Below are 16,296 nucleotides of genomic sequence, written 5' to 3' on the forward strand. Positions count from 1 at the left end.
AATGTGTTATCTCTTAGCAGCCAAAAAATTCAAAGACAACACAATAACATATAGGATCCAGACTCTCTGTGTATTTCCCATCTTTATGTGACTTTTTTCTTTTCTATTTACTCCCTTTTTAAGGATTTTATTATTTTAAAACTATGCTTTTTTATGACTGTATATATCTTTTTTATTTCTCTCCCAAGACTTTGTACATTTTTAAACACACTGTAACCCATTTAGGGTCCCCCCACCTTCTGTCTGAATCTGTCTTTACTGCATATCTGTTATCTTTTCTGTCTACATGAGCAAGACCTCAAACCTGCCATGAAGTGAGCTGGTGGAGCTCATGCTGGCACCTCAACCCTGCAGGCAGCAGCTGGAAGATGCCTCTCTGTACCATGGCCCATGTGAGATACTGTGGGAATCTGCCATGTGGCTTAGCTCATGGCATGCTGGCAGCTGCCAGGAGATACATCTCTATACTGCAGCCTGCATGAGAGACATGAGACTAGGAAGCCACATTTGGTTCCATTTTTGTGTGTTTAGAACCTTCTTAAAGCATTCTCATTTCTTTTGTGGATGTAGGTGTTGGATGTTTGGGTGCGCCATTTAGGTGGACTTTCCTTTCCTGCCTGCTAGTTCTCAAATAACCAACACAGATACTTAATATTAATCATAAATGCTCGGCTGATAGTTGAGGCTTATTACTAACTAGCTCTTACAACTTAAATTAACCCATATTTCCTATCTAAGTTCTGCCATGTGGCTTATAGCTTGTTACCTCATTTCTTACACAGTCCTGCTTCCTCTATGTCTGGCTGGCAACTCCTCTGACTCCGCCCTTCTTCTCAGCATTCTTTCTGCCCTGAAAATCCTGCCTAGCTATTGGCCAATCAGCTTTTTATTAACATTGAGAGCAACACATTTTCACAATGTACAGAAGGATTATTTAAAGATTTATTTATTTATTATTTATACAGTGTTCTGCCTGCATGTATGCCTGCAGGCCAGAAGAGGGCACCAGATCTCACTATTGATGGTTGTGAGCCACCATGTGGCTGCTGGGAATTGAACTCAGGACCTCAGGAAGTGCTCTTAACCTCTGAGCCATCTCTCCAGCCTCTGTATAATATTTTATATGCAAAGGAATTTCAGACATGGACATGAGGTTAGTTTAGAATTTTTGTTAGTTTGTTTGAGACAGGGTCTTAGGTATTCCCAGGCTGTTCTCCAATTTACAGTGCAATTGAAGATGATATTGAAGTTCTGATCCTCCTCCTAAAGGCTTTGTTCACTACAGTACTAGGATTGAACACAGTCTCTAGCATGCTAAGCAAATGCTCTTAACTGAGCTCTATCCATGTGCTTTAGATGACTCCTCAGGTAGATTTTGATTCTGGGGCCTTTGACATATCTTCACAGTAGAAAACTGGGCTTCAGGTTTTGTTGCCAAAGAGGTTAAAATGCCAGCTAGTGGGCTTGGAAACTGTTTTGATAACATTTTTTTTTTTTTTTTTTTAACTGTAGTGAAAGCAAAATGTTTAACTTTAGAGCAAAGTGTTTTGATTGTGTTTGTTTGAGGGTCGCCAAAGTTCTGTTCTCTTGTAGAAAGCCCAGCTCCAGCTGAAGCTGCCCATCGTCCCATCCCTGCAGAGAATGATGATTTATCGCTGGGCCCACCAGGCTCTGGCCACACCTGCTGACCATCCTCTTCTGCCACTCATTTGGCAGAAGTTCTTCCTCCTATATCTTCACCGCCCAGGACCACAATATGGGTACGGTACCCGTACTGTAGTAAGTTTCTGTCAGCTCGCTTCTGAGTCGGTATGCTGTGGAGGATGAGTTATAGTCATTCTCTTCTGACATAGCTAGGAGTCTGTGTTCAGTGCTTATTATACTTCATCTTAACTGAGTTTGGAGTATCTGTGGCAGCTTCTCTTTACCCTCCTCTGTTCCTAACATGTCCAGGACAACACCTGGGAACTGGGAAAGGTTCAGCAGAGAACCTCTGGAGGTGCACAGAGAGAGAAGATGCTCCAAACTGAGGCTACATCTGGGACCTCCCTGAGGCCTGCACGGGGACCTTATACAGAGTAGTGATATAGGAATGCAGCCCTTGGCTGTGCATGGGGATGTTGCTTGGTTCTGTTGAACAGCAGGATAATCTGGCCTGCCCAAGCTGTCCACTGGTACCAAGCACTGCTCTTCAAGTCCTAGTTCATTCCCAGCTCCACAACCTTCCTTTACTCCTTTGAAACATAAAGAAAGAGGAGGACTTTTGGATTTCGAGTTCTCCACGAACGAGACTGATGCCCTGACTTTGTAGTGTTTCATTATTTTCAAGGCCATTTTCCTGTAGCAGTTTTCCCTTACCTCTAGGGACACACTTCAAGATGCCCTGTAGATGTTTGAAGTCTCATTTGGTACCAAACTCTACATACTCTGCATACATACCTATGATAAAGTTCATTTTATAAAATGAGGCATAGTAAGAGATAAACAGCATAGTAATGGGATAAACAATTACATCAGTATACTAGTTTAGTATATGTGCTACCAAAGAAAGCTCAGTATAGCAGTATTCTGTGATAAAAGTTGATTAAAACGTACATTGGTAGGGCTGGCAAGATGTCTCAGGGGGTAGTGGTATCTGCTGTGCAAGCCTGATAACTTGAGTTTGACCCCAGAAACTCACAGTAGAAGGAGAAAGGCCAATTCCTAAAAGGGCAATAGACATATACACACACACACACACACACACACACACACACACACACACACACACACACACACACACACACACACACACACACACACACACACACACACACACACTAAATGGAACAGAAAGTAAAACCAAGTATATATTGCTCATTTGTGGAGTTTCCTGTTTGTACCATGGTTGACTATGGGTAATTGGAACCATAGAAATGGACTCAGCTGAGTGGAACTGTTAATATACTATCTCTTTGGATTCTCAAAATAGCTTTGAGGTACAACAAGGTAACTTGCTAATTGACTGCTGTGTTATACCACTTAGAACATTTTCTGCTCAAAGGTTTTAGGCTCTCCTATCATACCTTTTAAGGTTACCTGTAGACGGTTGTATTGGAAGAAGGTTTTTTCAAAGTCCCTCGCATATCAATTTGTTGAAAGACATGAAGAGACGCCTGACTGAGGTGGCTGACTTCCACTATGCTGCAAGCAAGGCCCTCCGTGTTCCAGCAGAGGGCAGTGAAGGGACAGCAGAGCAGCAGGCTGGTACCCCTGGTTACCTGACTTCTCCAGAGCTGCACAGGGAGCTAGTGAGGTAAGGTGGCACAGACACAATGCTGGAGTGGTTGGCTTTGATACAGAGCTCAGATGTTATTCTTAAATTGTTGGATTGTATTTGGGATGTAGCTTTGACACTGATTCATACCTGGAAATGTTTTTCATGAGAAGTAAGTCAGCTGTTTGGATGTAGCTTTGAGTGTGAGTAATAACCCAGAAGGCTGGTACCCTTCTTTTTCTTATGGGAAAATAAAAGTAAGCCAAAACAAATTGATTGTAACAGGCATACAACTTCCAGAGCCTTTTAAATAGCTGTTAAAAGAAAGAAATGACCAAGTGCTGATGCTTGACAGGTTCTAGGGGCTTATCAATGGCCTGTCCCTAAGTGTTTGGAACTTCAGAGTGAGCCAGGATTGGTTAGTGTGGTTTCTGCCTGTAAATTTAACTTAGTCCAAATGATTGTCTTTAAGCAAGATCTCTTAAACACGGCTGTTAGGCATTGTCCTCAATTACAGAACACCTTGGTAAGTGAGGAAACACAGGTCTCAGGCTTGCTTTGACCCTGGGGTCCCAAAGCTTATCCTGAGTGGTTAGAGGACTCTCATCCCCATTTTATTTTGAACCACTTTTACTAGAAGGTTTCTCTTGGGACATCTTGGGTCTTTGATACTCCCTCTCCCTCTTCCACTCCCTCTGTGGGTGTTTAGAAAGTGCCTATCTTCCTGAGTCAGGAGCTGGAAGAGAAATCTGTGCATACCCCAGCCTTGTTTGTAGCTCTCTTCCTTGACACACTGTACTGCTGGTAAAGGAGGTAATTTTCCACTTTGTTGACCAGAGCTACCCCAGGCTGCCTTTTGGTCATCTGTGTCTGCCAACCCCTTCACCATGCTGTTGTTCAAACAATGCCTTGGATACCAGTGGTCTTAGCTAATAGATGGCTCTGTTCTCTGAAAAATCAAAACAAACAAACTGTTAAAATATATTTAAAATTAAAGGCATACTTTGTAAGCCTGGCTTTTAAAAAATATTCCTGTTTAATGAGAACAAGGTGCACAGATCCATGGTTTTATTTATGGTTTCCTTGAGACAGGAGTGGCCATTGCTGTTAAGCTGGCAAGTGCTTGCAATTGGATAGAAACTAGTTTTTGGTATTTTCCAAGCACTGAGGCTGGCTATGTCTGACTTAACCAGGATAGCAAAGCTCTGAGTTCAGATCCTAGGGCTGTGGTATAAGCTCTCCTCCAGGTATGTCTCTGCATTTACTCCTTCATCTATAACATGGCTCCCAGAGTCCCCTTTCAGACATTTTACATAAGCTGGATCCTGTTTTAATGGCATGTGAGGTCTCCCATTGCGAGTTTCTTAGGAGAACCAGTATCTGCTAGACACATTTCTTCATGGAAGCCTTTCTTTACTCTCACATGGTGGTGCCAGAGTTCTTAGTAATATAAGAAACGTCATTTGATTGCACATCTTTTTACTTCTATGTAATTGTGTTTTTATCTTTTAGGCTCTTCAATGTATATATATTATGGCTAGAAGATGAAAATTTTCAAAAAGGAGATACCTATATTCCTTCTTTACCAAAGCATTATGATATTCACAGGCTAGCAAAAGTGATGCAGAATCAGCAGGTAAAATGATGACAATACCTTTTTTTTTTCATTTCTAAATGTAAATTGAACTACACAGTCATCACCCAATAGTGAAGCTGCTTACTGATACAGAATGGTGATCATGCACAGTCATTTTGATGGGTTTTGTCTGAAGCTTGTTCTAGGGATTTTTGTAACCTTAGGAAGAAACACAGCCTTTGTCTGACTGTTATTTGAGGTGTGACCAGCTGAATACTTCAGCAGCCATCTCTATCATCAGAAGCACAGGAATGAATGAATTTTAAGTCCATGTATGACATAGGTCAGCCCAGGGAGGTGATGGAGAGGCGTCCTTGTCAGAGTCTAGTTCTGACTGTTTCTAGAGCCCCTTGATTCTACTTGCTGTGTGTCCTAATAGGTCTTCTTTCTGGCACACACCGCTGTCTTTGACTCTTTTTCAGCCCTAGCTTCTAGTACCAGTTTTCTTCAAGTTTCTGTAGCTGGCCTGGAGGAGGCCTGAAAGTAGGAAGGAAGTCCTCTCTCAGGATATTTCTATCTAGGGGCTGAATTCTGGCAGTTACTGAAGTTTAGTAGCTTCTAAGACATGGGGGATTTTCATTTGGTTCCTTAAACCTGTCTATTTCCACACTGCACATAGAATTTCATCTCCAGTAGACATATTTGTCTTTCTTTCCTCCCTTTATTCTTCCCTTTCTTATACCAGTGTTTATTGAGTGCCAGGTAATTAATGCCAAAGATACTAAAAGAAATCTGTTGCTGTCCCTGCCTGCCTTTCAAGTGGGAGAGCTAGCGTGCAATGATCCCATCTGTGATCAAGACTGGGAGTAATATGCCAGTGGTGTTCTGTGGACCCATTGAGACCCAGGCTGAAAGGGGTAACTTGTGAGCCAGGCTCTGAACCACAGTGGGAACTTGGTGAGGTTTGGAGGAAAGACATGGTGATAGAGAGTGACAGAAAAGGTGTCAGGTGATAAAAGACTAAACCATGCCAAACTATAACATGCCCACAGTGGTGTGGCGAGGATGTGGCAGCTGAGCAGGACAGGAAGAAAGAACTAAAGATGCCAACTAGGGTGAAATCATTACGGGCTATGGATACCTTTCTAAAGAACTTGGGTTTTATTTTGAAGCCTTTAGAGAACTATGGCAATGGTTAAGTAGATGGAGTAGCCTATTAAAAATGATTTATTATTTATATGTATGTGTGCCTGAGTGAGTTTAAAAGTGCCATGTGTGGGCAGGTACTACTGCTGGAGGCCACAGGGTATCAGATCCCCAGGAACTGGAGCTATAGGCAGTTGTGAGCTAGCTGATGTAGGTGCTGGAAATTGTAAAAGCAGTTAGTGCTCTTACCCACTGAGCAATCTCACTTGAACCCTAGAGGAAGGAGTTTGAATTGATTACATGTATAAGAATGTCTAGTCCTCTCAACACCAACTTGGGTTATCTGGAAGAGCTATTTACCAGGAAAAGGAATGTGAGAAGAGGAAATGCCTGTAGCCTTCAAATGAGAGCTCTGTCAGGGAGGCAACCTGGAGGGAGATAAGAGATGGAGAATTCAGGAATGGCCAGGTAGAGAAAGTGGGCTTAATGGTAGTAGAATGTTAAGTTAGGAAACAGACTAAAGGTGTAACAACCTGGAGAGAGGACATGTAAGCCTCAGAGATAAGGCTGGCAGGAAAAGGTGAGGAGAACAGAGAAGGGAGTGTGGTGGCCTGAGTTCTGGTGTGCTGGCCTCACTCATTTCTTCTTGTGCTCTGCATTCTAAGTCTTTACCCAAGCCTTTACAAATGGTAGAAACAGGGTTGCTTTAAAGATAGTAACCAGCTGGGCTACAGAATTAGCTCACTGGTTAGGAGCCCAAACTGTTCTTGTAGAGAACCCAAATTCAATTCCTAGCCCCATGTCAGGTGACTCATAACTACCTGTGACTCTAGTTCTGGGGGATCCTGAACTTATGTGCACATACCCACTGGACATATACACATTAATTATGAAATAAAGTATTTTAAAAATGCCATAACTTTCTTGGTTCCTTAGCCTCCAGACAAGTGATGGTTTCTGTTGCCTCCTTTCTTCTTTTAGATACTGTGGCTAGAACCCAGAACTTTGGGCAAGGCAAGGACTTTCCCAGTGAGCTGCACTGCTCTCTCCTGAAATTAGTCTTTGCTTACCATTTGACACACTACTCCTTTTTTTGTCTAAGTTTAAGTTCTGGGCTGTTTTGTGTCTTACTTACCTGCCTCTGTCAGGTGTTTTCAGCTTGGGTGCAGACAGGTTGACAGAGCCACTCCATTTAAGGGAGGTGGGTTTACACAGTAACAGGATCTGCCACAGTTGGATGCAGCAGGACAGGGCTGTAAGTAGGACCTCAGTGAAACTGTAGCATCTTGTCTTGCAGTTTGCTTGGAATTAGTGATTTGGGACTTGGTAGCAATGCCTGATTGAGAAGCTTGAGCATAGAGACATCCTTAGGACATTTGAAGTTCAGAAAGAGCAAGTAAGTCATGACCCACATAACCACATTGTTAGTGTATTTTGTTTCTGGCTTCTTGTTTCTGGAAGAGTGCCTGTTCTAATGTGAGCGACCCCTGGGGTCTGTGGGGTGCAGAACTTGGAAGAACAGTCCACTATTGCACCTTTTTATTTTTAGTTTTTTGTTTTTTGTTTTAAATTTTTGAGATAGGATTTCCTTTGTGTAGCCCAGGCTAGCCTCAAACTTGGGGCAACCCTCTTATCTCAGCCTCTTGGTTGGTGAGATTACAGGTGTGTGCCACCATGCCCAGCCTATTTTCTCTTTTTAATGACTATATTTTGTCATGTGGAAAAATAGAATGCTTCAATGAATGTACCTGTCCATCCCCTCACATTCCTATGCATCCATAGACACAGACACACACACACACACACACAGATGCATAATTAAGTATAAGATTAAATTAAAGTAATTAAAAGTAACAAAATTAAATCTTAAGAATGTTTTCAAAAAATAAAGAAAGATGTAAATGTTGAGTTATGGTATCCCTTATCTTTTAAAATCTTTATATATCAAATGTTCTCCAGATTTAGTCTACAGGTAACTTCTGGTAGAGTAGCAGATAAGCTATAGAGGAAACCAGACTTAGGGCCTGTTAAATTCAGTTGTCTCATAAATGTCGTTAAGGTTTATTTATTTATTTATTTTTGATTTATTTATTTTTACTTTCTGGTTATGAGTTTTGCCTGCATATTAGTCTGTGTACCCACGGAGGCCAGAAGAGGGTGATGGATCCCTTGGAACTGGAGTTGCAGGCAATTGTGACCCACCACGTGGTACACTTAGGTGCTGGGTACCAAGCCTAAGTCCTCTGCAAGTGTGCTTGGTGGCTAATCCGTCTCACCAGCTCTGCAGGTTTTGTTTTGATTGATTTTTGCAGTTTGAATAGAGTGGTTGATGGGTCTGTTTCATCTGTAGGTTTTCTTGCTCTTTGCTTCCTTTTACAGTTTATCCATGGAGAGACTGGCTCATTCTGTCATCGTGTTTGTGCATTCTAATCTTTGCTGATTTTACCTTTATGGTGTAGTTTTACATATTTTTCTGTCTCCTATATTTCTTGTAAATTTGCATTAATTTAATCTGGTTTAATCTAACCCAGATTAATTTATCATTCATTTAAATCATTCACTGTCTTGCCCTGTAGTTCAGGTGGACTGTCACTTGCTATGTAGACCACAGGCCTTGAATTTGCAGGACTCCTCTTGCCTTAGCCTCCTGAGAGCTGAGATTACAGGCCTGAGCTGTTGTGCCTAGCTTCAGTGTCTTTATTTTCTTTTAAACATTTAAAAGATTTAATTTTATTGTTTTTAATTATTTTACATTTAAATTCATTTTTATTTGTGTCTCTCTCTGTGTATGTCTGTGTGTCTGTGGAAGGGTATGTGCCCATGCATGTACCTTGCCCACTGAGGCCAGAGGTTTTAGCTTTCCCAGAGCTGGATTGAGAGGTGCTTGTGAGCTGTCTAACATGGGTGCTGGGAACCGAGCTCAGGTCCTCTGCATGAGCAGTATGCATTCTTAACTGCTGCAATCTAGCTCCTATATTTATTTTAAAATCTTACTTTTAAAATGTTCTGTTTTCTTTATATGTCTCATAATGCACATAATTTAGTAGCTTAGTAGTGTGTGTATGTTCACAATTAATATGCATGTAGTGGGGCTGTTTAGCTGGGTCCTTTTCTGATCATGGTACATATATAAGCTGTGAAGATTGTTGGTGGTCATTTGCAGTGCAGCTCAGGCTAATGTGGGAAGCCTAGTGGGTCATGTCATTGAAACTGAGAGGCTCACTAATGTGAATTCATAGTTGTATGAGTGAACATGCTTTGGCTCTACTCTAGGACCTGTGGATGGAATATTTGAATATGGAGCGCATCCATCATGAGTTCCAGGAGATGGTTGGTCAGTGGACACAGGCCAAGCTCGAGTCGCCTCCGCTGTCCTGCAGCTCTTCAGCACAGCTGGATTTCACTGATCCTTTGCTGGGTGAGTCCTGTGGCATCAGCACCTTTGAAAGAAAGAAAGTGTGAGTCAGAGCCTTGGAGGGTTAAGATTTCCACACTTATCTCACCAATGAGAATTGTTCATTAAGGGTTCCTGGTTTGAAAAAAAATCAATAAAAATAAAGAAAAAGCAAATACATTTTAAGTTGCTGGGGGAAAAGTTCCATGTTTACTTGTCTGCCACTGAGGGGTAGAACCCAAGCCCTGAATGGTGTACACAGAGTGCTAATTAGTATCTCTCAGGAAGGAAGTTTGGAGGCAGGTGGCTCAGAGCATGGGGACGGCCGAATGACTCATGAACTTTTCAAGCACGTCCATCCAGTGTCTTGCTGCCTCACTGTTCTTAAGTGGCATCCACCTCCAAATCAAGGTGGCCACTTATGTTGTCCTCTTGCTCATATATTGAGTATGCTGGAAGGGGACGTCTCCCTCCGTAAAAGAATTGTTCCATGAAGGTGCTCATAGACTTTAGTTACTCCTCACTGTGCAGACTACATCTGTCTGCAGCTGAAAGTCAGGCTCTTGGTTCACTTCTTTTGCAATGCTCTAAAAATGTACTTTAACTACAAAACTATTTTTAAAGTGCAACTTCAAACGTAGTTACTTTGGGTTTGCAATTCTAACATTCAGAAGTTTTTTTTTTTTTTTTCATAATTCTTTCTCTGTATCTGAAACCCTTACCATGGAATGCAAATGCTTTAGATTTTTCCTTCCTTCCTTCCTTCCTTCCTTCCTTCCTTCCTTCCTTCCTTCCTTCCTTCCTTCCTTCCTCCCTCCCTCCATTCTCTCTCTCTCTCTCTCTCTCCTCTCTCTCTCTCTCTCTCTCTCTCTTTCTTTTTCTTTTTTTTTTTTGACCTGGTCTCACTATGTAGCTCTGGCTGTCCTGGAGCTTGCTATGTAGATCAGGAGATCCTTCTTCCTCTGCCCCCCAGTGCTAGGATTACAGGTATGCCTCTTTAAAGGCTGCTTGTTTCTTGCAGCTCATTTTTCTAGAAAGACAATGCATTTAAATGATCAGTTAGTGCTCCAGGCCAGGCCAGGCCAAAAAGGCCATTTAACCTACAGAGTTGCTAGCTATGCCCAGTTTTAAAACATGGAAAATTGTATCTGAGATTACCTTTAACATTAATTATGGAATATATTTTTAGAATGTAAGATGTATAATAAAATTATAAATTGCTACTACGTTGCAATTACAGTGTAGTAAAATGGAGAGGCAGAAATACTCTTTTATTTCAGCTTTGCCCCAATCAACTTGTTAAGAGAAAAAAGAAAGACCCTCTCTGGGCTTCAGTTCACTCATCTGCTGAACAGTTTTGTTTAAGGCACCAACATTTTCTGAAATTCCAACAGTTCTTACCTTGTTTGTCCTCCAGAAACATTTTGTGATTGCAAAACTTATATGTGCACATAAAAAAGCACTGTGGGAAGGTACAGAGGAAGGTATGGAAGCTGCCCTCAGCTTGGCCATACAGATAGTGAGTCCTGTTGCTGCATGTTTGCTAAATGGGGAGCACCAGGCCAGCGCTGCAAGTGCTAGCGCTCCTCTTGCTGCCGTCTGTCCGTCCGTCCGTCCGTCTTGCTTTCACGCTGCCTGCACAGTCTCCATCTGTGTAAACTCAGTCCTCACTGCAGCCCAGTATAGGCCCTCTCCATGTGCAGAGAGGGAACCTGGGAGGAGGGCGGGTGGGTGACTGTCCGCATGGCTCACAGAGCTGGGAAGTGGCCCTGGCTGTAGAGATCACACTCATGGTCAGTGCCCTAGTTCTTGGTTCTAAGTAATCATTATAGTTTTGAAATTCCAAAAAAAAAAAGCTTGAGTTTATAGATAAATTGAAGTTTTTTCTCAAATATGATTATGGTTGCATAATCAAATGTGATTTATCAAATGATTAAACATATATTTGAAATTATAGGAAAGATTTTACCAGTGCTTTTGTGATGCCAGGATCTTTTTCTCAAAGTTGTTTTGTAGACTTTAGTATTTCCACCAGTTTTGATTGAAATAACCTGAATTTATTTTTTTCCTCTTTTGTTTAAAAAATTTACTTGGCTTGGTGTGAAGGTTTTAGCCTTTAGCCCCAGCATTTGGGAGGCAGATACAGATGGGCCTCTGAGTTTGAGACCAGCTTGGTCTATATAGAGTTGCAGGCCAGCCAGGACTACATAGTGAGATCCTGTCTCTAAACCAACAGTAGATAATAATGAAGAAGAAGATGATGATGATGATGATGATAATATATGAGTATATGTTATCCTTGATTTTTCTTTTATGATAAGTTACAGTGGATTTGAAAGAGCCTATAGTTTTTCTCTTAACGTCATAACCTATGATGCCACAAATCTTATCAAATGGTAACTCTCCTCCTTTACCAAATCTGTGCAAGCAATGGTAGTTTTAGTGGAACAATACAAGTTATAAACTCAGTGTTGCTCTTGACCTTTCTGGACTGCTAATTCCATCTGTTTGGGGTGCACACAATACAAATGTCATGATGCAAATCATGGCTATCAACTTTATTTTTACTTTTTAACAAGAACAGAAAACTCACTGTTATATCTGGAACACAACTGTAAATTCACAGCAGTCCCTTAAGGTTTTATTGACGACTTACTGACTTGAAGTTCCCTTGACCTTTCCCTTTCTTTTCTGTCGCAGTGAAAGGGATTGGGAGGTGACAGCATCGGTCTTCAGTTCCCCACTTACTGCTGGTGGTTTGTGTGTAGTGTGGTGAAGAGGGGGAAGTGGTGATTTGTATGAGCTTTCTATTAGGAATGGAAGCATTTCGGTTTGATGAGTCAGTCTGAGACCGTGCGGTCACTGCAGATCTGTACGGTTCCAGCACCTTTAGTTTTCGTTCATAGCACTAGACTGCTGCTTATTTGGCCTCTGTAAGTCGTTTTATGAGTAAGTCATGCTCACTGTCTGACTGTGTAAGTGTAGGCTATACAGGACTTTATGAACATTTTCGTTCCTCACACTTTCCACTCTCCTGTTTAAAATTTGATGGAATCTCAGATTTTTCTCCTGCTCTATCTGTAATGCCCAGTCCCTTTTCACCTATTTCTCAGGATATTAAACTACGTACCTCTGAACTGACCCCATTCATTGCCGAGAGGCTGGCTGCTTAAATTTGCTCAGTAGGTCACCACATGCTAACATGAAGTTCAAGCTAGCATGTCATACAAGACTGTCTAGAGTAGTTGTTTAAGATCGTGAGCCTTTGCTCTTTAACCAGTAGATGATAAATTCTGTATGTGTTTGGGGCGGGGGGCAAGAGTATGCATGTGTGTGTTAGTGCTCATGCACACATGTAGAAGCAGAGGTCAATCTTGAGTGTGAGTTTTTGAACCTTGCATTTTGAGACAAGTCTCCTGTTGGCCTGGAGCTCACTGAATAGGCCAGCCTCGCTGGCTAGCAAGTGCCAGGGATCTAGCTGTTTCTGCCTTGCCATCCCTGGGATTACAGATGTGAGCCCCTGGGCCCAGTCCTTTGTTTTGATGTAGGTTCTCTGTGTTGGACTCAGGTTGTACTGTTGATAGGCTGATCTGCCCTTCCAGTCTTGCTCCTCGAAGCCTGTTATTGGGCTTGTGGGAACTTACTCAAAACTAGAAAGAAACACAAATTTAACCATCCATTTAGGCTCCCTTTGCCTAAGGAACTAGTCTGAAACTCTCTAACAGTCTTTATCAGAGTAATATACCAGGGCTTTGTATCTATTTAGTGCATTACCACCCCTTGGTACCCATTTCTGAGTAAATACGGCTTTTCTTTCAGCTAAAGAAAGGGTTCTAAGTAACTTACGGAAGCACGAGGCCCCCCATCCTCCTCTTGTTCTGCACCCTGTGAGGCCTCCTGTGCCTCTCATTTCCTCTGCCGTGCTGTTGAGTCAGAAGGACACCACCCAGCTGGTGTGTACAGACCTCAACCTGTTGCAGCAGCAGGCCAGGTAAGACCACGAGGCCTTGGGGATCAGACTTCCTGCTTGTTGTGTTGTCAGCTGTGATGACTTAGTGTCTGGGTTGGCGTTCTCCTCAGCATTCTCACACTGCACCAGTCCACTAGCCCACTAGCCCACCAGTCCACTAGCCCACTAGTCCACTAGCCCACTAGTCCACTAGTCCACTAGTCCACTAGCCCACTAGCCCACTAGTCCACTAGCCCACTAGTCCACTAGCCCACTAGTCCACTAGTCCACTAGTCCACTAGCCCACTAGTCCACTAGCCCACTAGTCCACTAGTCCACTAGTCCACTAGTCCACTAGTCCACTAGTCCACCAGTCCACTAGCCCACTAGTCCACTAGCCCACTAGCCCACTAGCCCACTAGTCCACTAGTCCACTAGTCCACTAGTCCACTATTCCACTAGTCCACTATTCCACTAGTCCACTAGCCCACCAGTCCACTAGCCCACTAGTCCACTAGTCCACTAGCCCACTAGTCCACTAGCCCACTAGCCCACTAGTCCACTAGTCCACTAGCCCACTAGTCCACTAGTCCACTAGCCCACTAGTCCACTAGCCCACTAGCCCACTAGTCCACTAGTCCACTAGCCCACCAGTCCACCAGCCCACTAGCCCACCAGTCCACTAGTCCACTAGCCCACTAGCCCACTAGTCCACTAGTCCACCAGTCCACTAGTCCACTAGCCCACTAGTCCACTAGTCCACTAGCCCACTAGTCCACTAGCCCACTAGTCCACTAGTCCACTAGTCCACTAGCCCACTAGTCCACTAGCCCACCAGTCCACTAGTCCACTAGCCCACTAGTCCACTAGTCCACTAGCCCACTAGTCCACTAGTCCACTAGTCCACTAGTCCACTAGTCCACTAGCCCACTAGTCCACTAGCCCACTAGTCCACTAGTCCACTAGTCCACTAGTCCACTAGCCCACTAGTCCACTAGCCCACTAGCCCACCAGTCCACCAGTCCACTAGCCCACTAGCCCACTAGCCCACTAGCCCACTAGTCCACTAGCCCACTAGCCCACTAGCCCACTAGTCCACTAGCCCACTAGCCCACTAGCCCACTAGTCCACTAGCCCACTAGTCCCAGTGGCTTACTCAGCTCAGTCGAGACAAGCCTTTTTGCTGTTGGGTTTTCAGTTTCCTGTCTGTGTGTGTTTCAGTGTGTGGGAATGAGCATGAGCACAAGCATGCCAGAAATGTTGATCCCCTGCAGCTGGGGTTACAGGTGGTGTGAGCCACAGGAGATGGGTGCTAGGAACCAAACTTGGGTGCTGTGGAAGCACAGTACGTGTTCTTACTGAGCCATCTCTCCAGTCCCTGTGACAGGTTTTTAATTTCATGCGATGTGGTACTCTCATACCATCAATCTCACATATTTCCTGTGGGGTTGTTTCTGAGGTCAGTAGTTCTGGCTGAGACATTTTATGATTTCTTTCAGAAATTCTCTGATACTGGAAAGGTGGTGTTCGAAGAGGGCAGCATGAAGTTTACATTCTTGTATCATTGCTTTGCTCTCTGCCTCTGTTTTTTTGTAAACTGACATAGGTACTTGGTCAAGGGGTAGGGAAGTCATTGGAGTTCACATGGTACATACAGAACAATCAACTGATTAGGGTTTGGTTCTTAATTGTACTCTTGAGGAGTTTATTAACAACAAACAAGCTTAGTTTTACAAATCCCCTGTGAATCATTTCTTTTTATTGGCAGTTTTTCTTTGGATATATTTGATTCAGGCATTTGAATGCTTATATATTATATGCATACATGAGTAATTGTCTGCCAATATATTATATTATATATATGCTATGACCCTCTCTCCTTGGTAATGGGGTATTGAACCAGAAGTTACGGAAGGTTGTGAGCTGCAATGTGGATGCTGGGTATTGATGCTGAGTATTGTGCCTAGGTCCTCTGGAAGACCAGCTAGTACTCTTGAGTGCTGAGCCATCTCTCCAGTCCCAACCCCTTGATCACTTCTTAGATAACCTTCCTTGACTTTGTTTTCTCACATGGGTTGTTGCTTTTCAGAACTGCTGCTCTCCGAGAGTCTCAGCAGGTCGCCCTGGACGGTGAGCTGTTGGAGACGATGCCCAAACAGTACATTAACCGAGAAGAGCAGACCACCCTGCATCTGGAGTGCAGGGGCAGTGCTGGGAAGAAGTGCCAAGGAGCCGCAGTAGTGACAGTCCAGGTGAGAGTCTTAATTTCTTCATAATCTAGAGAACTTCAGTGGATCCCCTTATGTTGGCATTTTGCTGAGAAAGATCCAAAGAAGGAGAACATGTTTCCTGTGTCCCAAAACAGTTTTAGAGTTTTAGGGAGAGTGAAAATACACAGAGAGCAAAATAAGTTGTCCTCAATTTCCCACAGCTAACAAAAGGACTTATTTTTGTGCAAATGTAGCCCCAGAACACATTCTGTGACAGGTGTGGCCTGCAAGAAGGTACTCAATGAGGAATTCCAAAAAGGAAAATCATTTGGAAGGTTCCCAGGATGCTTAAGTTGTTCCTCCTAAGATTTGATGATGGTATTTTGGGTAGAATTGGAAGAAAGAATGGAATGGCTTTCTGTGCTGCTGTGGAGGCCCAGTGCTAGAGCAGTCATTGTTGGCTGCCCTGGGGACTAGTGGTCAGGGTCCCATGGGGAAGGCTGAGCCTGCTGGGGTGGGCAGCAGGCAGCTACTGAGGACGAGTGTGGGAAGCAGAGCTTGCCAGGAGGTAAATGAGATATGTTGCAATCTGTCTAAAAAATCCAACTGCCTGTCATCTCGTTACAGCAACTATAGACAGAAGTTGGCTCTGAGATATCCTTAGATCAGAATGGAAACAGCCTAAGCTAGCCTGTGTAGCACTTACTTCAAACTAGACTCTGTCTAAACATTTTATGTAGCTTATTTGATTATCTTGATTTTCCC

The 16,296-nt window shown here is 43.2% G+C and overlaps 1 protein-coding gene across 2 annotated transcripts in view; it reads left to right on the top strand.

Annotated features, from left to right (window-relative positions):
* The window catches only part of Epg5 (ectopic P-granules autophagy protein 5 homolog), a 100,388-nt gene that overhangs the window by 45,001 nt on the left and 39,091 nt on the right, over positions 1 to 16,296 (top strand). For both annotated transcript variants that reach the window (XM_036204579.1, XM_036204580.1), the window contains exons 22-27: positions 1,594 to 1,760; positions 3,074 to 3,295; positions 4,769 to 4,892; positions 9,252 to 9,396; positions 13,192 to 13,363; positions 15,411 to 15,573. In XM_036204579.1, the coding sequence (XP_036060472.1) occupies positions 1,594 to 1,760; positions 3,074 to 3,295; positions 4,769 to 4,892; positions 9,252 to 9,396; positions 13,192 to 13,363; positions 15,411 to 15,573 (993 nt within the window). The remainder of the gene's footprint in view (positions 1 to 1,593; positions 1,761 to 3,073; positions 3,296 to 4,768; positions 4,893 to 9,251; positions 9,397 to 13,191; positions 13,364 to 15,410; positions 15,574 to 16,296) is intronic.

Source organism: Onychomys torridus, chromosome 13 (assembly GCF_903995425.1).
Source record: "Onychomys torridus chromosome 13, mOncTor1.1, whole genome shotgun sequence".
Taxonomy (NCBI): Eukaryota; Metazoa; Chordata; class Mammalia; order Rodentia; family Cricetidae; genus Onychomys; species Onychomys torridus.